The 25,657-nt window shown below is 44.2% G+C and overlaps 1 protein-coding gene and 1 pseudogene across 4 annotated transcripts in view; both read left to right on the forward strand.

The window, feature by feature from the left end:
• Positions 1-25,657, forward strand: part of SH3KBP1 (SH3 domain containing kinase binding protein 1) — a 346,074-nt gene that overhangs the window by 251,277 nt on the left and 69,140 nt on the right. For all 4 annotated transcript variants that reach the window (XM_060086464.1, XM_060086462.1, XM_060086463.1 and 1 more), the window contains 2 exons: positions 2,808-2,902; positions 24,537-24,644. In XM_060086464.1, the coding sequence (XP_059942447.1) occupies positions 2,808-2,902; positions 24,537-24,644 (203 nt within the window). The remainder of the gene's footprint in view (positions 1-2,807; positions 2,903-24,536; positions 24,645-25,657) is intronic.
• Positions 17,596-19,033, forward strand: LOC132481611 (broad substrate specificity ATP-binding cassette transporter ABCG2-like; annotated as a pseudogene).

The raw sequence follows: 25,657 nt of genomic DNA on the forward strand, positions 1-25,657 counted from the left end.
GGGGAGATAAATTGGGAGTTTGGGATTAACATATACACCCTACTACATATAACATAGATAACCAACAAGGACCTACTGTATATTCAGGGAACTATGTTCAATATCTTGTAATAACCTATATGGGAAAAGAATCTGAAAAAGAATGTGTGTGTGTGTGTGTGTGTGTGTGTGTGTGTGTGTGTGTGTACCTGAATCACTTTGCTGTCTACCTGAAACTACCACAACATTGTAAATTAACTATACTTCAATTTTTTAAATGATTATAAAAAATATTATTTGCCTAGATGTATTTGACTCATCCCTAGGGCTGTGGGAGTGTTCCCTATTCCTGAGTATAATGCCTGAGCAAATTAGGATTCTGTGAACTGGGAAGGGGATGGGGAATGGTGGCCGGGAAGTTAACCAACAATGTCTACCACACTTAATTGACTTTTCTTTTAAACATCTTTATTGGAGTATAATTGCTTTACAATGGTGTGTTAGTTTCTGCTGTATAACAAAGTGAATCAGTTATACATATACATATGTCCCCATATCTCTTCCCTCTTGCGCCTCCCACCCTCCCTATCCCACCCCTCTAGGTGGACACGAAGCACCTAGCTGATCTCCCTGTGCTATGTGGCTGCTTCCCACTAGCTATCTATTTTACGTTTGGTAGTGTATATATGTCCATGCCACTCTCTCACTTTGTCCCAGCTTACCCTTCCCCCTCCCCGTATCCTCAAGTCCATTCTCTATGTAATTGACTTTTTTTGATGGAAAGGAATAAAAACATGACTTGTTCCTCTTCTTTGTTGGCCACGGATGTCTTATCTTCTGTGTAAAACGTTTCCGTGATTTTGATCCAACAAATTATTCTTAAAGCCAGGACTCTGCAGGGCAGTTCTTCAATAATACTGTGTTTATTTCAGTGTTGCTGTAAGTTTTGAGGTTGGGTAGTCATATTTCACTAGCACAGTCAGTAGGAAAATTGGTAAGGAGCTGTCATTATCCAATTTAAAGATGCTTAACTTTTTCCCTCCCTTTAGAACATTTGGGCCAATTCAGAATTTGGGAGGTTTGCTGTAACGAATTTAAGAGAGATGGAACTATGTGGGCTTAGGAATATATGGGCAGATCGGTATTGATGGGATTTAGAACTAGTGCCTCTTAGCATGAGTTAAGGAGCAAAAGGCATCAGCTTCCCAGAGTACCTAAGACAGAAGGTTTCCAGCACTAGGATAGGGGGTGTAACTGATATCTTCAAGCCATTGGACAGAAAGCAAAAGCATCTGTAAACAAAGTAAGTCCCTCTCCCCTTTCCTCCCTCCTCCCCTCCCTATCCTCTGTCATATCCCAACGCTAGACCACAGTGTGTCTGTATTATAGACTTTTTATTGCGTTGATTTTATATATCACTCTCTTTGATTGATGTGACATTAACCGTAATAAAAAAGAACCCCACACATTTTAGTGATAAAAATTGTACTAGGGATGCTGTAATTGATACTTATGTATATAGCTCTAGGCTGTTATCTGTCTGCAGGAGTGGCCTAATCATTGGGCAATATTTAAGGCCATTCAAAGCCATTAGGGTTGTTGACTTTGATGCAGACTAATAAATACCTGTCCCGGTAGATACTAATTCTCTTGAATTTTTCTTTCCACCTTCTGTCCTGTGTCATTAAACCTGTTTTCTAAGTCTTAGTTTCCCAAATACCTTACAAATGTTTTCAGTGTCCTCTAAACAGGTGCTTTTGTGTAAATAGAGAAGGTTTTAATATCAGGTAGCCTTTCAAAAGCATATAATTCAGGGCATATTTGAATGGATTTTGAGTGGCCTTAGTGTTTTTCTGTCTTTGGTGAAAGCTGGTGCATTTCCTTGCTGATGAACAGTCGTAGGTTCCTGAGTAGGCAGGTTCCCACAGAGAGACCATGGGACATATTTGAAAAGTTCGCCCCCCCGACACGTGTGCGAAGAGCATTTGGTCAGTATTTGTTGGCCATTTGTGGTTGACACATGTTCACATACAACTCCATTGACATCTGTCTCTTAAGACGGACCGTAATGGAGTCTTTCTCATTGTTTTGAGTGCCATGTCAGCTTTGTAACATACAGATACCCTGTTTCTGATTCAGTGATGTGTGGAAGAAGATAGTGAGGGCAAAACTTAAGCTTTATGCTCTTTGTAGATTATGTCTACTTATGCATTCACCTGAAGAATATATAAAATGGTATGTAAATGCCACGGAGCTGCTGGGCCCGTGAGCCACAACTACTGAGCCTACACATCTGGAGCCTGTGCTCCACAACAAGAGAGGCCGCGAGAGTGAGAGGCCCACACACCACGATGAAGAGTGGCCCCCACTTTCCGCAACTAGAGAAAGCCCTCGCACAGAAACAAAGACCCAACACAGCCAAAAAAATATATAAAAATCAATTAGTTAATTTAAAAAAAAGACCTAAAGAAGAAATACATGGCGAATATCTTTAAAAAAAATGGTATGTAAAATAAAGAGTATTCAAAAATACACATTTATTTTCTGAGACCAAGGAAACCTTTTTTGCTTTTCTGCCTGAGAGAAGCAAAGCAGTCAATTGCTTTCATGATGTCACATGATTTTTGAGGGAAAAATGAGAATAAATATGCATGAACCAAAAATGAGCAATCTTGGGTAGTTTTCCGAGGGTGACCCTTCTTTCTTTATGCAGTAGTTGTGTTCTTTCTGTTAAGCGTGCTTTTCTCTGAAGTTAATGTAACATCTCCTTCTGGGCCAGCTCATTAGATAAAGCATTTTAAGGGTTGTGTTTTCTTTTCTTCTTACAGCCAAGGATTACTGCAAAGTAATATTTCCATATGAGGCACAGAACGACGATGAATTGACAATCAAAGAAGGAGATATAGTCACTCTCATCAATAAGGTAAACAAAGGTTCCCTCCTGCCTTCTAAACTATGAACTGCTTTGAGGTGTGGACTGGATAGTACGTGCTTATATTTTAACCCTTGATGCACTTAATTTTCATGATCCTGCATTCCCAAGGGAGAATCTTACATCTTTCCTCTCAATCAGGCTAAGCCAAATGTAGCCAGGTGAATGAATGAACTTGAAACTCCAGTAGATTCCATGTGCTTTGGAGCCAGCTGCAGACTTGCGTGTCCCTGTCCCAAAAGGGCTAACCCGGAAGGCGGAAGGTGGCCTGCTTGGTCAGAGAGCCCGCCCTCCACAGCAGCCCTGGCTGCAAAGCTCTGTGCCATGAGGTATCCAAGGTGGGGCTTCCAAAAGGCAAGGTCGTACATCACAGGCAGAAAAGGCTTAAAGAATGTTTACTGTACAGATCAAAGACAGGTAGCGTGCCTGAGAGAATCTTGCCCGTCTTGCTGGGGCTGAGAAGCGCGGATGATTTTATTATCACTATAGGCAGCGATTTTAGACTACATCTGTGTGCAGTGACACAGCTTAACAGGGCCTGGACCAGGTGCTGTGTATGCTTTCATGCAATGGTACTCACCAAGTGGGTGGTTGAAAGATCCATTATTTAAGTAATTCCTGGAATATATGGCCTTTTCTCTGAAGTATAGAGTTTTTGTGATGGTTGACTATGACGAAAAGCTGAGCAGTCTTTAGGATGTATAAGGTGCTTTTAGTCTTGTATCCAGGTAAGTGGCAAGCAATGTGGAATTCCCTTAGCATGGGCGTGACTGGGGGCTCATGTGGCTGCCTGTGTTCATGCGGGGCTGGACAGCATTGACAGGGTGGAGGGTGCAGGGAAAGGGGAGAGAGAACAGGGGCTTAGGGTGGGAAGCAGGCCCTGGGTCCTGTTGTCTCTGGCCGTTACTGAGAGGCAAGGGACCATGGTGTTACCCGTCCCCCATCCCCCATCCCCGAGTGTGTCCATAAGTGATTGGTAGGATTTCCCTTTATGACCTTATAATCAAGGACAGTTACCTTTAAGAAATGGCTATGGAGGTTGTGTGTTTTCAGAGCCTGAGCCATAGATGCCAGGGAATGCATGACCCCAGAGGTCAAGGAGATTGCCGAAGGTCAGATTATTTTAGGGAGAAAGCTTGGCGCTCTCACCCTCTCCATCGAAAGTGGTGTGCTGGACAATGCTAGGGCGCCTTTCTGGACTAGTACACTCTTCCCTGCTTTGCTGATGGCCCCAGAACTCATCCATCTTTTCACCTGTAAAATATTCTCCCATGAACTTATTTCAGTACATCTCTGTAGGTGTTGAATGTGGCCGGAGGAAATCAGAGCAGGGGAAACGCTGCCCTTCTCGTGCTTTTCAGCCGAGGACGCAAAGTGGTTCTTTCTTTGCCACCCTTCCCCTTGTCCTGCGGGCGGGCCTCCTCCGGGATGCTTTCCTAGGCACGGTGCATTTCCTATTTTAAATCAGACCCTTAACCAAATACATGAAATGGCTGTGAAGCATGATAAAACTACTCTGATAACTGGCATGGAGACTTGGTTCTACTACCACAGGGGAAGGGCTAGAGCTCTTTTCCCCGCGATGATACGGTGACCAGAGGGTTAAACAACTGCCACTCTTTGTAGTGGGGGGGCTCGCTTTCCTGTGTTTGTTTTTGTTTGGGGGGGCACCCTCTTTTCGGTTGAAAACCAGATGTACAATAACATTTACTAAGGTTTGGGGAAAGAAAAGCCCACCGTGGATGGTCTCTTGTCTGTACACATCTATTTCTACCTTAACATCTTATATTCCAGTCCTTGTCATTTGATTATATACGGTGAGAACACGTGCATTCTGATGATTTCATTCCTCCCTCCCAGCCTGGCATCCAGTCCAATAAAAGGAATTGAAGTTTGTTGAAGAGCTTATTTAGTCAGAGAGGGACTCTCTCCCGGTCCTATCTACACGGTAGGGAGAAAGGAACCGGGCGGAGGTGGAAGGCTGCTTTCAGGAGTGGCCTGAGGGTTGCATCTGATTTCCCCGGTTCCACAGCTCAATGTGTTTAGAAGCAGTTTGGACCTGTGAAGCAGCTTACAGATCTCACAATTACACTTGCAAAACGAGTACTTGGCACCCTCCCTGTCCACTTGGTCCCTTGTCCTGGCTCGCACACTAATTGTGCTGCTCAGGCCAGAGCGCCTGGGTGGCTCATCTTGGCACTTGCTCCTCCTGGTCTCACCCTGCCCCCACCCCCAAGCCCAGCAGCGCCAGCCCCCGAGGATCCTGCCTTCCTGCCTCCCTGCCACTTCTGTCCCTGGCAGAGCCAGGCCCTGGTCTGCACCTCCAGGGCCTCCTCCCTCCTCCTTTCTCCAGCACCTTCCACAGAGCATGCTCCACAGGAGAGCCCTGGGCTGACCAATGGAAGGATGCTTTCCCCAGCTCCAGTTTCCACCTGCTGCATCCCTATCACCCTAGCCCCTGCCTTCTGTCATCCCATAACAGCCTCTGCTTGTGTAACCTCTCTGTTCCAGCGAAGGGCTTTGGTAACTTTCTCTCCTTCATTGTAAGATCGGGCTAGATATCCAGCCACGTGGTCTGGCCACAGACCCTAAAGCCCTAAAGCCGACCTCACAGGGCAGCCGTGAGGATGTACTAAGATGCTGTGTATAAGTCCCTCTCGCAGGGAGGGGCCCATCACTGGTACCTGTAATCCTAGGAATTGTCAGTTTATCTCTGCTCTTTCTCTGACCTCAGAAATGGGAATGCAAGGGCTCTTGTGGCTGGGCCCAGTTTATAGCTGGGACTGGAATGCTGTGATATAAAGTGGGTAACAGTGGTAAAAAATATATATATACCTAACTTGCTGACTTGCTGGCCTTGTTCACGTTGCTGTTCTCCATGAACTCTCCCAGGCTGTCCCCTTCTTACCTGTGCCTCCTCCCTAACTTGACCCAGACCATGTTCCCAATACCCAGGATGCCTCTGCTTACCCACGTAGCTGGTTTTCAATAGCTAATAATACAACCAGTCTAATTCATGCTGCGTCATGTGCTTGGGCCCATTTTGAGCTTCTGGCTTAAAAAAAAAAAGTCCCTTAGGCTCTATCATTTTGTTTTTATTATTGTCTTATATGATCTGTGAAATCAGGTCTCTTGTTATTCCTTGTACTTCTGCAGATTTTGACTTCCATTTTCATAAAATATCTGCCAGCCTTGATCTAGCATTCGAGTTTGTTGGAACCATCATGTTAAAACGACAAGTGGGGCTTCCCTGGTGGCGCAGTGGTTGAGAGTCCGCCTGCTGATGCAGGGGACACGGGTTCGTGCCCCGGCCCGGAAGGATCCCACATGCCATGGAGCGGCTGGGCCTGTGAGCCGTGGCCGCTGAGCCTGCGCGTCTGGAGCCTGTGCTCTACAACGGGAGAGGCCACAACAGTGAGAGGCCGGCCTACCACACACAAAAAAAAACAAAAACAAACAAACAAAAAAAAACGACAAGTGCCACATGGGCTGCCACTCAGAGACACCAGGGTTTGAGTCCCAGCTCCACCGTTCCTAGCTGTGTGTCTTTGGGCATGTCACTTAACCCCTCTGAGACTCAGTTTCCTCAGCCCTAAAGCCAACCTCACAGGGCAGCCGTGAGGATGTACTAAGATGCTGTGTATAAGTGCCTCTCGCAGGGAGGGGCCCATCACTGGTACCTGTAATCCTAGGAATTGTCAGTTTATCTCTGCTCTTTCTCTGACCTCAGAAATGGGAATGCAAGGGCTCTTGTGGCTGGGCCCAGTTTATAGCTGGGGCTGGAATGCCGTGATATAAAGTGGGTAACAGTGGTAAAAATATATATATATGCCTAAAATAGGTAAGAATTTGCAGTGGGTAAGAATTCGCAATGGGTGAGATTTCAGCAAGAATTTGGAAAGAAAACATGCCATAAATATTTTGCCTGTTGAAGGTGGGAAGGATGGAATCTGAGTCTGTCAAACCCTGCTTTATAGAAAAGTCTTACTCTTGCTCTGAGTTTAGGTATCGCCCAGAAGTTCATTTAGATGACTGTGTGCTTTTCATATTGCAGAGTGAATAGTTTCACCACAATTTGTTTAATATGCACCTTGATATGCCTCTTTATTGTATTATGAGTTGAGATGAAATAGCTCTTCTCTAAATTTGATGGCTTTTGCTGTAGACGTTCTTGATTTACCCCAAATTCTGATGGTGGTTTCATTTTATAGTCACTTAAGGTGGTTTTTTGCCCTGCTTTTATGAGCTGTGGCAGGAGTCACAGGGCAGACGTTGCCCTCATTTTTAGCCCTAGATTGTCACTTCGTATAGCTTTCTAGAAAATGAGTCATACACCTTTAGTGGGTGCCTATACGCCCTCCTCGATTCCTGAAATAATGCACAAAGGCCCAAACTATTTGTGTGTGTCCCTGGAAACTAGGATGAAATGTGGCAACCCGAATGGTTTCTTTTTTAGTTCATTTATAAAATAGAATTCTTGTGGATTTGGGAACATGTCCACGGGTGCAGAACACACCTGTGTTTAGCTTTTATTTCCAGTCACTCAGAAATAGCTCCTTTAAAAAAAATAGCTCCTTCGTCTGTGTTCCTGCCACCCCCATCCCTGCCTTCCTGATTTGTGTTCAGAGCGTGGTTGAAAGGGTTCAGAAGCCTCTGGGTCTGGTTTCCAACCTGAGAAGCTCCCTGGAGAAGGGGTCAGGCGAGGCTCTACTGTGAAGCATGCGCCTTGCCCTGACCACTGCCGCTTGGCGCAGAGCGAGCCCAGCTGTGCAGAGGGGCGATGTCCCTGCCCTTGGCCAACAGCCTCCTGGCCTCGGAGCAATGGCCCTTTCCTCCCAGCCCCGGGTAACCTAGGAGGAAGGGCTTCTCACGTGACCCCTCCGTAAACAAAGATCTTCGGGTATTTCTTATCAAAAGGCTCCCCTGAGTGGCTGTATCTCTGACCCGTTACAAAGCCAACAGAAACCCCCATTTCTTCATGGTTATAAAGCCTATTTGACAACATGAAGGTAAACACAGAGAAAGGTAATGTTATTGACTAAAGTCACGGCGTGGTGGAGTCGGAAGGAAGGAGAAGGAGACAGCATTGATGTTTGGGGGAGAAAACCAATATATGCGCCTCTCAAGAAAGAGGGAACCCAGTGGAGTAGCTAAAGGTAGACGGTCACCACTACGAAAAAATACCAGCTAGGAATTTCACCTTGTCTTAGGGACAAATCAGGGACCCCAAATGTCTGAGCTAGACCTGCTGCTGTGACAGCAGAGTTAGGACTGATACTAACTCACCAGCTTCCTCCAGCTCTCCCTCATCGTGTTTTCCTCCCTCCTTTCCCAGACAGTGGTTGAGCACTTAACTTAATAGTAATAGCTCCGGGCTTCCCTGGTGGCACAGTGGTTAAGAATCCGCCTGCCAATGGAGGGGACACAGGTTCGAGCCCTGGTCCAGGAAGATCTCACATGCCGCGGAGCAACTAAGCCCATGCGCCACAACTACTGAGCCTGCGCTCTAGAGCCCGCGAGCCACAACTACTGAGCCCGTGCGCCTAGTGCCCGTGCTCTGCAGCAAGAGAAGCTACTACAATGAGAAGCCCGTGCACCACAACAAAGACCCAACGCAGCCAAAAGTAAATAAATAAAATTAAATTAAATTTAAAAAAAATCTGAATCACTAAAAAACAAAATAGTAATAGCTCCTGCAGGACCAGAGCTTCCCAGTGCAGGACCCTTCTGGGCCACTGGCAGCAAGAGTCCGGGACCCCTCAGCACCCCGCCTTCTCCTCACGCATGCTCACAACAGCCCTGGGAGCTAGGCGGGACCATGGTGTTCTGTCCAGATGGCAAAGGAGTAACAGAGGCCCAGAGCGCGGAAGTGACTTTCCCAAGGGCCTCACAGTAATCAGCGGCCGAGCCAGGGCAGGGTCTCCTGACCCTGAACGTGGGGGCTGGCAGGGCGGGACTGCTCTGTTTCCTGTGGGGCTGTGGATGCTTGCGGTAGGTGCGGCTCAGTCACTCCCCGAGGTGACTCTTGTCTACTTATTGAATCACGCTCTGTTGCTGGGTATATCTAGGGCAGGTGCCTGTGCAATTTTCTTTTAAAATTAATGACATTATCATTGTTTTATTAGGAAAACAGTATTACCACGCCATTCCCCCATCCATCTGTTTCCGACATTTTTGTGTCCGTGTCTCTGACCTCATAGGGTCAGGAGCATCCAGGACTTTCTGATTCCATTGTCACATCTACAGAAATGGAATGGTAGTGCAGAGGACATAATGAGCTCAGCTCAGGGCTACCATTGCTTCTTTTTGTGCCTAAAGCCCTCCTCTCCCACTTCTTTCTTCCCATGCCCAGCCTATTTTGCTTTCCTCTGTTCTTCTGGACCCAGGTTAGTTTTCTGCTTGCTGTCACCATGAAAGAGAGAGAGAGGGGGAGAGGGAGAGAGGTGGGGGAGGGGGAGGGGGGAAAGAGAGAGAAAGAAAAGGCATCCCTAGCTCCTTCCTAAGTCATTCTGTGATGATATGTTCTTTTGTTTGTTCTAATGTTTATTTTCCCTTCCTGCCTCCCTCCCATTAATTTATTAATTGAAACATTTATTCATGAGAAAAATGTTTCCAGACTTCCTTGCTTCTCTCCCCACAGGAAAGTGGCTTTAGAAATCTCATGAAGGGTTCTCAGCTTGGTATAAGAAAGCCGATCAGCTATATAGATTGCTGGCCTTGACCCTTTCTCTCTCAACTGCTGAAGCTTTTAGCAGAGCTAAAGTGTAGGATTAAATGTGGTTTCAGGGATGAGGAGTAAATTAGCAGGTGTCACCCTGAAAATGATGACACACTGACAGACCCATTAGAAGGACATGTTTTATGAGTGAATGAAGAAGTTAAGTGTAGGTCTGGGATCATCTGGGTTTACACACATTTGAAAAATGTCAGCGTTCAGCAAATGAGTCATTTATGTCATAGGACGTATTTCTTGCAGTATAGCCTGTCTTGTTAGATGGCATATGTCCCTACTGGGGACAGCAGTCACAATATATCTCCTCCTCAGAGCATTAGAAATCCCAAGGAATACAGTTTGCTGCTGTTTTGTCTTCCTCTTTAAAGTAACCTGGACACCAGGACCGATGGGAAGATTCCTGACACCAGAAACACATTTGATCAAAACTCTTTCTCCTGGGACTTCCCTGGTGGTCCAGTGGTTAAGACTCCGCCTTCCAATGCAGGGGGTGTGGGTTCCATCCCTGGTCAGGGAGCTAAGATCCCACATGCCTTCGGGGCCAACAAACCAAAACATCAAACAGAAGCACTATTGTAACAAATTCAATAAAGACTTTAAAAATGGTCCACATCAAAAAATCTTTTAAAAAAACACAAAAAACCCAAATTCTTCCTCCTGAGCTTGTTTACCATCACAGAGACACAGTTTTAAATTAGATGAGGTTGGTGAAAGTAGGACTTGGCGGTGGGAGAACATTTCGCTTTAGTTTACCAGTAGACAGTCAAAACAGTGCCACCCAGAAATTTTGATGATTGCAGATTTCTCATAGACAGATGAGTTTGCAGTTGATGCAGATTCTCAGCTTTACATGCCTCCTCAAATTATATAAAACTGTCTAAAGGGACCCTGTGTTACTTCAGCCTAAGTGTCATCTCTCTCCCAAGTGCTGTGCTTTAGTGGCAGGACATTAGTAATCCTTGATACAGCATCTTGGGATGTTTTTTTCCTGCAACACACAGAAAACTCTGCAGGTGTCTTAAGGAATGAGAGAAACTCTTTCTGTTTTCTCTCTCCACTCTTTCTATTTCTATTACTCTGAGAGGGCTGTTGTGAGGATTAAGTGAGATGTTGTGGCTGAAAGTGCTTTAGAAATAAAAAATTACAGCTATTGCTGTGTTAAGTTATGATCGGAAGAAGAAAAGACAAATGCCCATTGACTGGGAGTTCTCTCTTGGTATATTGAACTCTCCTGAAATTAAGGTCAGTACTTTCCCTGAAATGCCCCTGTATTATTTATTTTAACTTTTCTTCGGACGAAAGTAATTTATTATATTCAATAGTTGTGTACCCCCTATCTTCTTAAAGTATCTCAAAGGTCTTACATTCACATTTGCATTTTATTAAAATATACTTTTCTGAGATGGCATGGGATGCACTTTTAAGTAATACTTTAAAATTAAATAAGTAAAACTTACTCTTAGAGAATGAGAACAAAACAGATAAATACGAAGGAAAGTCAGAATCACCTGTGACTGCATCACCTTCAGATACCTCTCTTAATACTTGAGCTGTGTTCTCCCAGACTTTATACACACAGAGAGACACACACACACAATTACAGTTAAAAATAAAAATAAGGTCATATCATATACACTCTTTTGTTTACCCCCTTTGCCCCCAATATATCATGCCTATCTTTGGCAGCACAGTTAAATGGTTCCTTAGCATCCCAGTGTATGGAGTACCACGATCCTCTTTTATATTTGGCTTGTTTCTGGTTTTTCCCTGTTTCACACTATGTTGCATGTAGTCATCACCTTGTTTGTAGATCTTCATGAACGTAATTATTTCTACCACTTTCTGCTACTTGTGTAACCTTGGGCGGGCTGCTCAGTCTCTCTGTGCCTTAGTTTGTTTCCACATCTGTGAAATGGGGATGATAACAGTACCTACCTCCTGATGTTGTAAAGATTAAGTGAGTTAAAGGAGGCAAAGCACTTGGAATGCCTGGCTCATAGTAAGTTCTTTATAAATGTTAGCATTTGTTATTATTTCCTGATGATCAATTGCTAAATGTATTGATGCTTCAGTGCCTTTTAAAGGCATTTAAGTGATGTTCTGAAAGATTGTGCCAATTTAGTCTCCCCCCAGGAGCCTATGAGAATGTTTCCCTATCCTTGTCATGCCCGGATATTATCATTCTTTCTAATCTCTGCTAATCTGATAGGCGTTTGCATTTTTAAAAATGATTACTCAAGTTGAAAATGTTATGTGCCATTTTCCAATTGATTTTTATAAAAATACTTTATATTCATGACATTAACCTGTCATCTTTCACATTACAAATGTTTTTTCTCAGTTTATGACTCATAGAGATATTTAAGAAAATATCATTAAAAGTAAATACCTTTTAGACTTAAAATTTCCCCATTTTATAGTTAACTACATGGTGCAGTAAAATTCATCCTTTTAGGAATAGTTTTACTTAAGGCTTTTATATTTTAGTCCTAGTTTGAAAGGGTAGCTGGCTATTAAATGCATTCCTTTTCTGCCTTCCTCAGGGCTTTCAGGGGTTCTATTTAAAGCTTCTGTTCTTACAGTATTTTCTTTATAGCGGCATTCAGAGAACCCCCGAGATTTGGCATGGATAAGGATCCTCATATCCTAGACCAGGGCTTCACAAACTTTCTCTGTAAAGGGTCAGAGAGAAAATATTTTATATTTTATGGGCCATATAGTATCTATCTCAACTATACAAAAGCAGTCATAGGTGTAAATGAATGGGTGTGGCTGAGTTCCAATAAAGCTTTATTTATGGACACTTAAATTTGAATTTCCTGTAATTTTCATATTCTTTGAAATACTATTCTTTTGATTTTTAAAAACCATTTGAAAATGTAAAAACTATTCTTAGCTTGAGGTCTGTACAGAAATAGGTAGCAGGCCAGATTTGGCCCATGGGATGTAGTTTGCTAGCCCTTGAAATAGAATGTCTAGAAACAGACCCATTAAAATATAGGCAATTAATTTTCAACAGAGGTGCAAAGAAAATTTAAGAAAGAAAGGATAATCTTTTCAAGAAATGGTGCTGGTACAATTGAACATACCTAGACCAAAAAAAAAAAAAAGCCCTAATCTAACACATTATACAAAAATTAACTCAAAATGGACCACAGATCTGTACAGAAAACATAAGACATTAAAAAGTTATTTATGAAAACATAGGAGAAGAGAGTTATGAGACATGACACTAAAAGCACAATCCATGGAAGAGAGAACTGCTGCAGTGGACTTTGGCAAAATTAAAAACTTCTGCTCTGCAAAGATACTATTGAGAGAATGTTGTTGGTTGGTCTCTTTTTCTTACAAGGTCATCTGAGCCCCAGTGTTTAGTAAATAATTGCTTGATATGTAATTGCATGAATTTCAAGGACCTTGGTTTTGTTCTGAGTCTTCCTGGGAGTATATTTTGTAAGACAAGACCATGAATCTCCCATAGCAGAGCCGTCCCCTGCACCCCACCTCTGTACCCCTGTGCCACTTTCTCCCCAGGGTGGCGAACAAGTGCAGCCATATTCCACTAGTCAGGCCTGGATTTAGATGAGCTGCCTGAGAACTGAGATTTGACCTGGGAATTATATTTTTTCACTCACTGCACAGGCCTAGAAGCTAAATTTGCTGTGTGTAGAGAAAAAGACTCCAAACAAATTTGCATGCCAAGGAATAAGCTTTCCTAAAAGAAAGACTTAAAAGAAATGTAGATTTGTCTCGTAAAAAAGGGAGATGGAAGGTAAGAATTCACCAATAGCTGCTGCAGCTGGCTTGGATGTTCTTGACCTTCATAATGATCATGGCTATGCCCTTCGCTTCTTATTCCTTCCTGATGCTTACTTGGGAAATGAAGATTCCTCCGCCCTCACCCTAACAGCCTTCTTTGTATCTCTTAGAGGTGGTGCGGGAGCTAAGAACAGCTCTTAAAACATAATGAAAGATGCTTTATCAATGCCACTGTGTTTGTAATGAAGCAAAATGATTTTGTATTATATCTACTATCCTTTTAATGGAAGAAAGGCATGTATTTGGATGCAGAATCAATATATTTCCCTAAACATAAATGAAAATGAAATCTCAGCTGTAGGATGGACAGCCTTGAGAGGTAAATTATGCCATTAGCCATAAGCTTTGGATGAGCTGAAGGCTCCATTAGAAACAGCTTCTAAAATTTAGCATTAAGTGGTCCTCTCAATGTAAATGACATAACAAGTAGAAAATGAGAAGTTTCTATGAAAACATATTGTTACATAATTTCACATTCTTGATTATATTTAAATGGACAAAAAAGTGCAAAAGTGCCACTTTGATGATTTGCATGTGGTGTATGACTTGTTCACCTGCCCTCCTATGTTAATGTCTCTGGTCATTCTTAAAGCCAGATTATAAGTACCCAGGAAGGGCCCTCCCTGCAAACATCTCCTTTTCACATGATTACTGATTTTTGAAGTAGCATTTAAGGGGGCAGAAAGTCTTTCATTCTACTATTAGAAAAAAAAAGCTAAAAGCACAAACATTTCCTAAGACTTAGGACTGTATAAGCTGCCAATGAAATAACGAAATCAGTAAGCAGTTCTTATATATACGTTGTGACAAACCGTACGGCCATGTCCCACAACTCCAGGACATGCCCAATGTGAATGATGACCCTGGAGTTGGGCCAGTATGGCAGCATCTGTTGGGTGCTGTTCTCTGAAGAGGCTCCAGATAGAAACATCTTTTCTAAGAGGGAAACAGTCTATGAGCCCTGAGGCCTTTGGGGCTTCCGCTCTGGGTTGTCTCCTATTAAAGTCCCCTCAGGCCTCCCCAATTCCTGTCTGCCTGCCTCTCAAGATGCCTGTGAAAGCTCTGTTCTCTTTTGGGGGACTGAGATTGGGTTTCAACTTTTTTCTCATTTCTTAGTGACATCTGGACTCAAACGTTACTTCTGTAGCATTTCCTAACCCCTGTGCTCTGAGTGGGTTATAGGAGCATAGGATAGTGATCCCCTCAGCTCTCCTGGGTGGGTGGGAAGGGCCTTGGTTAGGTGGAAGACCCCCCACCCCCTCCCAGTTGATGGTGTCCAACAACGTCAGGCCTCCAGCAGCATGTCATCAAAAGATTATCATTTTATAAGTGTGCCATTATCTGGAAAAGGTTGGGTGGCACTACCTTACTGCATTGTATTTAACTTTTCCATATAAAGATGTTTAACAGTAACTCTACTTTTCCTTAGGGAATATTCCGCCTTCCTTGTTAGAGAAGAGTGTATATGACTAGCAAAGGAAACTCCAGGATAATTAAAAACCCTTGTATGTGTCTTCATTTCAGAAATTCTTTCTCTAGGACCTCTTTTGGGAATTAGACCTTGAAATAGCTCAGACTTTTAAAGATAGAGCTTAAGGTTCTATTCTATCTAGAATAAAATAAATTCACTCTAATTAAAGAAACAATCTTTTAAAGTGAGAATATAACTTCTGGTTGCGGCCATGATGGAGTAAAGAGCATTAGATTTACCCTCCTGCCATAGACAACTTTAAAATTGGACAAAATACATGAACCAGCTGTTTTGAGGCATTGGACAATGCACAGCACAGGGATGTGATCCTTGAGAGAGGGAAGCATAAAGTGAGTTCCATGTCAACCCTGGCTTTTTGCCTGGGGGCACTTTCTAAATTGCAGCACAGGGCACTGGAGCCTAAACAGAGAGCAGAAGACTCATTGGATTGAATCAACGGAGACTGTAACTCACGGCTGCCGAGGTGGATGGAATTTTTCAGGGCAGGGAATTGCAGAGGAGCACGAGCTGTGCAAAGAAAGAGCTCCAAACGTCTATATATAAGGGTCCCTTGAGTCTTTGGCCAAATACTAGGCTGTGCATCAATAGGGCAAGACTCCACAAGACCCGGCCGAAAATAAGTATGGGGGAGGAAGGTGTGTGGGTGGGCTGTGAGCTGAGTGGATATCCCAGAGGTCACCGGTGATAGATGTTGGAGTTCTGGCCAAGCAGAATGGAAAAACTTTGTTGAACACACTTGGCATCCAATTGACAACTCAGAAAAGTTAGCCATAGGAATAGCACTACCCTAGACCCACCCTAAATGAAACGCAAAACCAAGCCTTGACAGGTCAAGCTGACCTGCAAGTAACATGCCCACCGTAAGGAAACTCCACACTCTTTCAAGGAAGACAACAAAATTCAGTCCTTCGACATTGTAGCGTGCAGTGCATGGCTGTTGAGAACATACAGTCACAAGTTACCAGATGTACGAAGAAGCAGGAAAATGTGAGGTATGGTATGGGTAGCTTGTAAAAGGCATGTGGTCATTTCTGAATGCAGTGTTCAGGCATCATGACATGCTTTAATTAATATCGACATAACTAAAAGGAAGCTTGATTACGGTTTTTTGTGTGTTACTCATCCAACTTTTTTGTTACCAGTTATACAATATGTAAAATGAGTAAGTCAGCAGTTAGTATAGCAAAGCCTGTAAGTTGTTGCCCAATAAAGTCAGGATTTTTTTTACAAGTAGACAATCTCTTTGAGGCCATGACTTCCCAGTATCACAAAACAGTGAATGACTGCCTAAACCTCACCTATCCCAAATGTTGATATTTGGAATGTGACATCTTGAGTGGGCTTGTCCCTGGGACGGTCTCCTCGGCTTCCCTCATTAACTGTGGTCTGCCAGGCATTTCTTCTGATGCTGAGATAGACCGTGGTTCTCTTTTTCTCCTGTTACCTCATAAACGGTGATGTTGACGAGCCTGCTAGAGTAACTGCCTTATGGGATGCTGGAAATTCTGAGCAGAAATCCCAGCTCTGCAGAACGATTGCATCTCTTGGGGAGGTGTTAACATGCAGAAGTAGATCTGAGTGCTCATGGGCTTTGGCTTCCATGGAGCTTCCTCTCAACAGCCCCCCTGAAACTCCATGCAGAAGGTGTTCATTAATAAATATTAAACAGCACTTTTCATAACTGCTCGTGGGATGTTGAGGGTGTGAGACCCCCCTCGGGGCACTCAGAGGCTCACTTGACAGCCATACCGAAGTCAAACAACACTCACTTTCTCCTCTAATGATATTTCAGTCATCAGAGAAGGTCTTGAAAAACAGCCATGCTGGATAATTTCTGGGAAATCGGTACTAGGGAGTGTGGGGACAGCTGACCACCAGGGGAAGTGACCAAGCAGAGTGCTTTTCTTTTTCAAGAGGACCAGCTGGTGAACCCATCATTTGGGGGTTTGCTATGGTGAATTCTGAGCTATACGTTCCTGTCCAAACTCAAACAGGGCACTTATGATGTCTTAGAAAATGTGACCTACCTTTTAAAGGTACTTTTTAAGTTGTTACCACAATTATGAACAAATATTCAGTACAGACCAACAGGTAAGCCTGATTGGATAGATGAAGCTTTCTTGTATAGCTAATCTAGACCTGCCTTTTCCTCGTTCAACTTGACGTCACTTCGGATGTTTGGAAATTGCGGGAAGTAGATTAGTATTGTGGGGGCAGATTGGGCCATCCATTGATTCATCCATTCAGCCAACGTGTATTCATAATCAATATTTTCCAGGCACTGTGCTAGGTATTTGGTGGATACAGAGATATAAATAAAAGATCCTTTGTTTTCAAGGAGCTTACCATTTTTGAGAACCTTTCTACTCAAAGTGTGGTCCGGTAGCATTGACATCACCTGGGAACCTGTTAGAAAAGCTGAATCTCTGACCAGCCCCAGACCTAGTGAACCTGAATTGTCATTTTCACATGATCCCCAGGTGGATAGTATACACATTAACATTTGAGAAGCACTGGTCTAAATCATTGATTCTCAACCTGCACGTTGGAAGGACCTAGGGACCTTTCAAAAGCACTGATTTCTCGGTCTCAACCCCCCACACACCCAAGGAATTGTAATTTAATTGGTGTGGGGATAAAGTGGCAGATTCCAAGGTTGGAACTCAGTTTATCCGTGGTGTGTCTGGAGGAGAAAGAAACAGGACTAGTATTGCAATGGAGCTTATTACTGATCCATCCATCTTGTTCCTGGACGAGCCCACAACTGGCTTAGATTCAAGCACAGCAAATGCTGTCCTTTTGCTTCTGAAGAGGATGTCTAAATAAGGAAGGACAATCATTTTCTCCATTCATCAGCCTCGTTATTCCATCTTCAAGTTCTTTGATAGACTTACCTGTTGGCCTCAGAAAGATTAATGTTCCACGGGCCTGCTCGGGAGGCCTTGGGTTACTTTCCATCCACTGGTTACCACTGTGAGCCCTATAATAACCCTGCAGACTTCTTCCTGGATGTCATTAATAGAGACTCCTGTGCTGTGGTGTTAAACAGAGAAGACACAGATGGTGAAGCCAAGGAGACTGAAGAGCCTTCCAAGAAAGATACTCCGCTCATAGGAAAATTAACTGAGTTTTATGCCAAGTCCTCCTTCTTCAAGGAAACAAAAGTTGAGTTAGGTCAACTCTCAGGGGGTCAGAAGAAGAATATCTCAGTCTACAAGGAGATCATCTATGCCACCTCCTTCTGTCATCAGCTCAGGTGGATTTCCAGGCGTTCATTCAAAAACTTACTGGGTAATCCCCAGGCTTCTATAGTTCAGGTAATTGTAACAATCATCCTGAGATTGGTTATAGGTGCCATTTTCTACGATCTAAACAATGATCCTACAGGAATGCAGAACAGAGCCAGGGTGCTCTTCTTCTTGACTTCAGCAGTGTGTCGGCCGTGGAGCTCCTGCTGGTCGAGAAGAAGCTCTTCATACGTGAATACATCAGTGGATACTACAGAGTGTCATCTTACTTCTTTGGAAAACTGTTATCTGATTTACTCCCCATGAGGATGTTACCAAGTATTATATTTACTAGTATAACATACTTCCTGTTAGGATTGAAACCACAGGTGGAGGCCTTCTTCATCATGATGTTTACCGTGATGATGGTAGCTTATTCAGCCAGTTCAATGGCACTGGCCATAGCAGCAGGTCAGAGCATGGTATCCATAGCAACACTTCTCATGACCATCTCTTTTGTGTTTATGATGATATTTTCAGGGCTGTTGGTAAATCTCAGAACCGTTGTGCCTTGGCTCTCGTGGCTTCAGTACTTCAGCATTCCTCGATATGGCTTTGCGGCTTTGCAGCATAATGAATTTCTGGGACACAACTTCTGCCCAGGACTCAGTGTAACAACAAACAGTACCTATAGCTATGCAATATGTACTGGCGAAGAATTTCTGGAAAACCAGGGCATCGATCTCTCACCTTGGGGCCTGTGGAGGAATCACGTAGCCTTGGCATACATGATTGTTATCTTCCTTACAGTTGCCTACCTGAAATTATTATTCCTTAAAAAATTTTCCTAAATGTCTCTTTAATTTACATGATTTACCCCACATTAAAAAGGGAGCATCTGGGCTTCCCTGGTGGCGCAGTGGTTGAGAGTCCGCCTGCCGATACAGGGGACACGGGTTCATGCCCCGGTCCGGAAGGATCGCACATGCCGCGGAGCGGCTGGGCCTGTGAGCCATGGCCGCGGAGCCTGTGCTCCACAATGGGAGAGGCCACAACAGTGAGAGGCCCGCGTACCGCAAAAAAAAAAAAAAAAAGGGAGCATCTTGATTTCAGTAAAAAAAAAAAAATGCCCAAAGTGATTCTAAATGTGCAGCCAGTTTTGAGAAACACTGGTCTAAGATGTTGCTTTGCACTCTTGACAAAATGGAGCCCCAAATGAGGTCGCAGCTGGGTTTTGCAATTTACAAGACAAGTGGCAAGTTTGTCTTTCCTAAAGATTTAAAGTGCCTAGACGGGAGGCAGGCATAGCAGAGCTCACAGGTGACTCCCTGCCGCCAGGTTGGATGTCAGGGAGCGGCTCTCAGCTGACCCCCAGTGCGAGAGCTGTGCACAGTGGTGGGGTGCTTCCGCCACGTTCCCTAGGGCCTCTGTGGCAGGATGGAGCGGACTAAGGCCTGACATTGAGGTCTGGGCCGGGCTTCCCTCCTCAGACACACCCTGGGGGCTTCACATCCCTCCCCTGAGCCCTCCAAGTGTGTGAGCTGCTGCCAGGGGGTTTCACTGGAAGATGGTGCTGAGTCACATGACAGCTGTATGTGTGCTTAATTAAGACACTTTCCTGGCCTCATTACCCCCTAAGGTCTCTGGGACCAGACCCTAGAATCACAGTAATGACGACAAACCAGCAGCAGTTGTGTTGCTCTTTACACCTCAAACATCTTCTCCTGTGTATCAAGAAACTGAGACCCAGAGTTTTGTTTGTTTGTTTGTTTGTTTGTTTTTTGCAGTACGCGGGCCTCTCACTGTTGTGGCCTCTCCCGTTGCGGAGCACAGGCTCCGGACGCGCAGGCTCAGCGGCCATGGCTCACGGGGCCCAGCCGATCCGTGGCATGTGGAATCTTCCCGGACCGGGGCACGAACCCGTGTCGCCCGCATCGGCAGGCGGACTCTCAACCACTGTGCCACCAGGGAAGCCCGAGACCCAGGGTTTTTATCAGTAGTGGACCACTTAAATATCAGATGGCCCAAGTTCGCTCTCCTCCTCCTCTCTCTGAGACATCTTGGCTAACCCAAGATCGTGCAGAACATAGATTTTGGAGTACAGCACACCTAAGGCTCTGTTTATTCATTCCTTAAAAGGAAAAACATTATTTGTATTTTACAAGGAAAAATATATTTTACGCTAATATCTGCCTGGTGATGAGGCATAGAGAAACCATTCTGACCATTTTGAGGGCTTACTCATAGAAGAGTGAACATTCTATGTCAGAAATATAATTCTTTCCATACAGTTTGACTCTTGATAAAGGCCGAGGTCTACTTTCCTCTGCTTACATGTGAATAGATCTTATTTCTAATCATCATTGTTCTGGAAACTTTCATCTACCTGCTGATCTTTTACTCTTTCCCGCTGCAAACTCCTGCCTCATTTAAAGGCCATCCCCTCACCTGCAGACGCTGCCCTTTCCTCATCCTTATTGGAATCTCAAAATCCACTAGGGTAGATCTTGGCATAACCATCGTGGGTTAGGCCTGTGGTATAATTATGAACAGTGCCCCAGGTTTGGAAATAAATCATGTGGTCACCCTAAAAATCTTCCAGTATTTTGCCAACACTGCCTCTCCCCTTAGTGGTCACCTACTGCCTCATCGTCCTGCCTTCACCCACCTCCTGCCATCCTCCTTGGGGACGTTAACTCCATCCTGATGATGTTCTGGCCTCACAAATCATTGACTGTCCATTCTCCCCCCGTCACTCATGGTTGCCATCTCGCCTCACCCCTCACATCACTCTTCAGTAGAGGTTGGTTGGAACCTCCTGGGAGCCAAATATTGCCTTCACTCTAAGTGCCAATTCTTGAATGTTCTCTTCTATGACCCCAGCTTCCCACTCTCCCTCTTCCCTTCCTTCACACTTGGTGGTCCCACCCTTGACCTTTCTCATTACCTTGATTCTTGCCCTCGTTCTCTCCTTTCAGGCTGCCTGGTTTCTCTTGGTCCCAGTTGTTGTTAATCCAGCCTAGCACTCCTGCCAGTGTTTCGGTGCCATGTTGGTTCATTGTGTCTGCCTCTCCCATTAGGCTCTGAGCTTGGGAGCCCCATAAGGACATGATGATTTTCTTTTTCCCCCTGAATTCCTCTCCTATCCTGCATGTTTTAGGTCCTCATTAAACACATTGAATTTGCTGTCCTTTCACACTTCTGGAAGCAGAGCCCTCATACAAATAATTCTCTCTTCATCTCTGCCGCCAAAAGCCTAGTTCTTTTGTCTGGTTTGTTAAAGATGACTTATTTTCATTTCCCATTTTGCTGTCAGAATTCTTCCTGCTTCCCTTAAATTAGCTTCTATTGCTAGGGGAAAAAAAAGTCTCAGTTCTCTAAATCTCTGTCCCACTCCAGGCATCTTGACCCTGTGGCTATTTTCTGTTCTGCAGCAGACTCCCCTTCACTTTTGTTAGCATTCTAAGTCACGCTGTCAGTTTTCTTTTTTCAACATACTTATCTCATCCGTGAGCTTTGTATTTGTTCTTTTACCAGTCAGAACAATTAGACATACTGTGTTCCATCTTCATGCTTTCCCTCTCTTACCTTGAATTACACAATGATTAGCACTGTTAATGTTTTCCTTAAAAAGCAGAACATAGATGAGCCGTTCAAGCTATTCACCACTGATGGGAGGTATAGTAAATGTAATGTCACATGCATTGTTTTCCCCTGTAGGCGTGCATAAGTTCTGAAGTTATTCTGGATATGCTTTTGTTTATTAAAATTTCCTTTGTTGTTTTTCTCGCATATGAAGCAGGAGGCTTCTTGGGTTACTGATTGCGTAAGGCTAATGGGAAGCATAGCCTTGAACCATTTAGAAAGTTTGAAAGAAAGCCTTCAAAAGAAATATAGCACTAAACAATATTTGAGTGCCTTTTATGGACATAATTCTGTATTAGATGATCTGAAATGAATGTGGAGAAAAGTCCACTCCTCACATAAGCAAACCCTTCACACATGAAAAGATTTAAGATTATTTGAAAAGCTGTTAATGATTCTCTCCTCTTTGGTACTAGATCTCATGGTTGATACCTGTTATCAAAAAAGGACCTTGTATGTTATGTGTGTGCATGCGTGCATGTGTGTGTTTCACACGAATCTCTAAGCTCCCTGGAATTAGGGATCATGTTTTTTTGCACGTTTAATGTTTGGTGCCTACAGAATTAATTTAAATATACTTTACATATAATAGTTGTTTGTTGAATGGGATACCATGAAATGCAAATTAACACAGTTCTGAGTGTCAGAGAAAAGGTAAAGCTTCCATTATAGTCACTTTCCTAAAGGTGAGTTTCAAGTTGGGCTTTGAAGATGAGAGGGACTTGTCCAGAAAAAGAAGAGGAAAAAAAATTATGCCAGGCATTTCCTCGGGAACAGAGGCTCTGGATTGAAAGGCTTAATTTCTAAGGATTAGGAGTAAAGAAATTCCACCCCCTCCTCCTTTGTAAGTTTTTCTGATATCGTTGATGCCATAACAGTTTCTCAGGGATGGAAGAATGTCAGAAGTCATCAGATTCTGCCACCACCACCCATGTTCATGAGTCCCTTCTTAGAGACTACTGCTAGATTGTTTAGGGCGTGACGTGACGTGGGCAGGACCAGAATACTTACCTGGGCTCCTCATTGGCACTTTCCGGGAAACATAAGCATTCTTTCATATTGTAAGTCTCCTGAACCTTGATTTGTTCTGAGTAGATCTGAACTTGATGCTTCAGGTGTCTTTGTCTTTTGGTGTTGGTTGGGACTAGAATTTATAGTGTGATTAAGGACTCAGATCAGTCTATCCTTATAACAGATACCACCAGGGTGAAAGATGATGCTGAGCATTTACTTCTCACCTGAGGTGGCCCTGTGTTAACTTATATAGAACCCTCACAGGCTTGGGTAGATGCAGGCTATCTTGTCCTGCAGTAAACCTGGTCTTGGGCTGTGGGAGATCACAGAACTCAGGGTTAGAAAGAGTCTTCTTTTATTCCAGAAACATTTATTATATTGTGCATTGGGCTGGGGGTATAATGGTGAACAATTCAGATGTGTTTCTCTTTTTGCTGGAGTGGATGCTCTAGGAAGGCACATAGTGAGTCACGTAAGCCAGGGCCTTCAGAGGCCTATCACCAGGCCCTAGGCCAGCTGCACATCTGCTGCTTGAGGCCTCCTCACCCCTTCCCCAGCCCCACTGGTATTGTGGAGGGCCACGAGTGCATCTCCGTGGGCCCTGAGCAGGAATTCCTCACTTTCCTGAGCATTTATTTTCAAAGTCCTCTGTGTTACTAGCATTTTTTGGAAAGCCTTTGCTCATTTCAGGCTTTAGCTGGAAATTGTTGACCACAGTCTGAGAATTGGGTTTTTACTCAAGGACCTGTACTTGACAGTGGTGTGTATGTTGTACATACACTGGAAAGGAAGAAATGCCCAAGTGAGGAGGTTTACAGCAGGACAGGTGGGTCTTGGATTGGGGTGGGAGAAGTGGAGTTGGACCCAGAGGACAAATGCGAGATATAGTATCAGACTAGAGCAAATCAAACTTCCAAGCAGTTTGGGATGGGGAAAAATAGAGGTGGCTCTGTGGCATGAGGTTGAATGCCTGGGAGAACCATGAGGCCATTAGGCTCAGGATGGAAGCTTGCAGAGGCTGAGCTCTCACTCTCTCCCTAGCACTTGGCACAGAGTAGGTGCTCAATAAACTTTTGACAAGTGAATGAACAGGATAGGGATTATTCAGAGGGAAGCAGTTTTAATCTGGAGGAATGAAGAGATTTATTCATTCATTTAGTAAGCAAACATTAAGTTCTGTAAGGTGGGGGGAAGGGCTCTTCATGATGACAACTGTACCCCATCAGCACAGAAAGGAGAGGGTACATTAATGAGCTTGCGTAGAGTGTGAGTTTTCTTACGCTTGGCTGCCTGTCGCAAAGCCCTTCTTAATTTCGACAAGCTTTGTGACAGGCTAATCAGAGAGAACATTTGTGTGTGTGATGTTTTCTAACCCACGTTTTCAGTTAATGAAATAATTTTATTTCAGTAAAATTAAAATGAAGAAAATACGTATCCTCCTATCTTTGAGGGAAAAACAAAAGATCTTATTGATCTTAAGGCATCTAAAAGCAACACCGGGTTTTGAGTCCCAGCGGACAGCTCTAGCGTACTTAAGCTTTTGTTCTCCCATCCGACTTTGGGGTTTGTGCTGACTTAGTCTTAGTAACCGTTGATAGCAGCCTCAAGGAAAGCTCCTCCATCTCTCTAGAAAGGGTGTCAGAGCTCCCTGTAGGGTGCTTACCCCATTTCTCACTCTGCTCTCCTGTTTCCTAGGACTGCATCGACGTAGGCTGGTGGGAAGGAGAGCTCAATGGCAGACGCGGAGTGTTCCCTGACAACTTCGTGAAGTTACTTCCGCCGGACTTTGAAAAGGAGGGGAATGTAAGTCTCCGTGCCTTGGATCTCAGTGTGCTGCCTGCTGTCAGAATTGTGGCTTCCATGACGGGACTGGGGATGTGGGGTGGGGAAGTTTATTGTTGAAGAGCCCTGGCGTTTTAGTTTCTTTGGTTTTTTTTTTCTTAATCAATTTATTTTATTTTATTTACTCTTGGCTGCGTTGGGTCTTCGTTGCTGCACGCAGGCTTTCTCTAGTTGTGGCGAGTGGGGGCTTCTCTTGTTGCGGAGCACGGGCTCTAGGCACGTGGACTCAGTAGTTGTGGCTCGCGGGCTCTAGAGCGCAGGCTCAGTAGTTGTGGCACACGGGCTTAGTTGCTCCACGGCATGTGGGATCTTCCCGGACCAGGGCTCGAACCTGTGTCCCCTGCATTGGCAGGTGGAATCTTAACCACTGCGCCACCAGGGAAGCCCCAGCGTTTTAGTTTGATGGACCCGGGTTCTGAGCCCTCGGCTGCCCCATACCTGATATGTGTGAACAAGTCCGTTAACTTCCAGAAGCTCCAGTTTCCTCATCAGTGCGCCTTATTCTAAGGGTTGTTGTGTGACTAAACAAGATAATGTGGGTAAAGCACTTGGTGCAGTACCTGGAACGTCTAAGCACCCGAATAAACAGCAAGAACCATTAGGTGCTCCATTAGTAAGTGGATGGCCTGCATCCTGCATAGCATGTCCTTGGGGGTAAAGTGGCCAATATTGTGGGAGTGGCTGAAAAGCACGTTGTTAAGCTGAGGATACAGGGTGAGGCCTACTAATCTTCCGAACTCTGTGGTGTGTGTGTGTGTGTGTGTGTGTGTGTGTGTGTGTGTGTGTGTGTGGACATGAATACACATGCATGCCCGTGCCCGTGTGTGTGTGTGTTTCTATATATATATATATATATATATATATATATATATATATACACCTCTGATCTGTGCTTTCTTTCTTTGTGGGAACCCATCTTACAATGCTGTGGTTTAAATGAGCCAGTCCATCTTTGTTTGCCTCACTCCAGGCGT

Source organism: Mesoplodon densirostris, chromosome X, assembly GCF_025265405.1.
Source record: "Mesoplodon densirostris isolate mMesDen1 chromosome X, mMesDen1 primary haplotype, whole genome shotgun sequence".
Classification (NCBI taxonomy): Eukaryota; Metazoa; Chordata; class Mammalia; order Artiodactyla; family Ziphiidae; genus Mesoplodon; species Mesoplodon densirostris.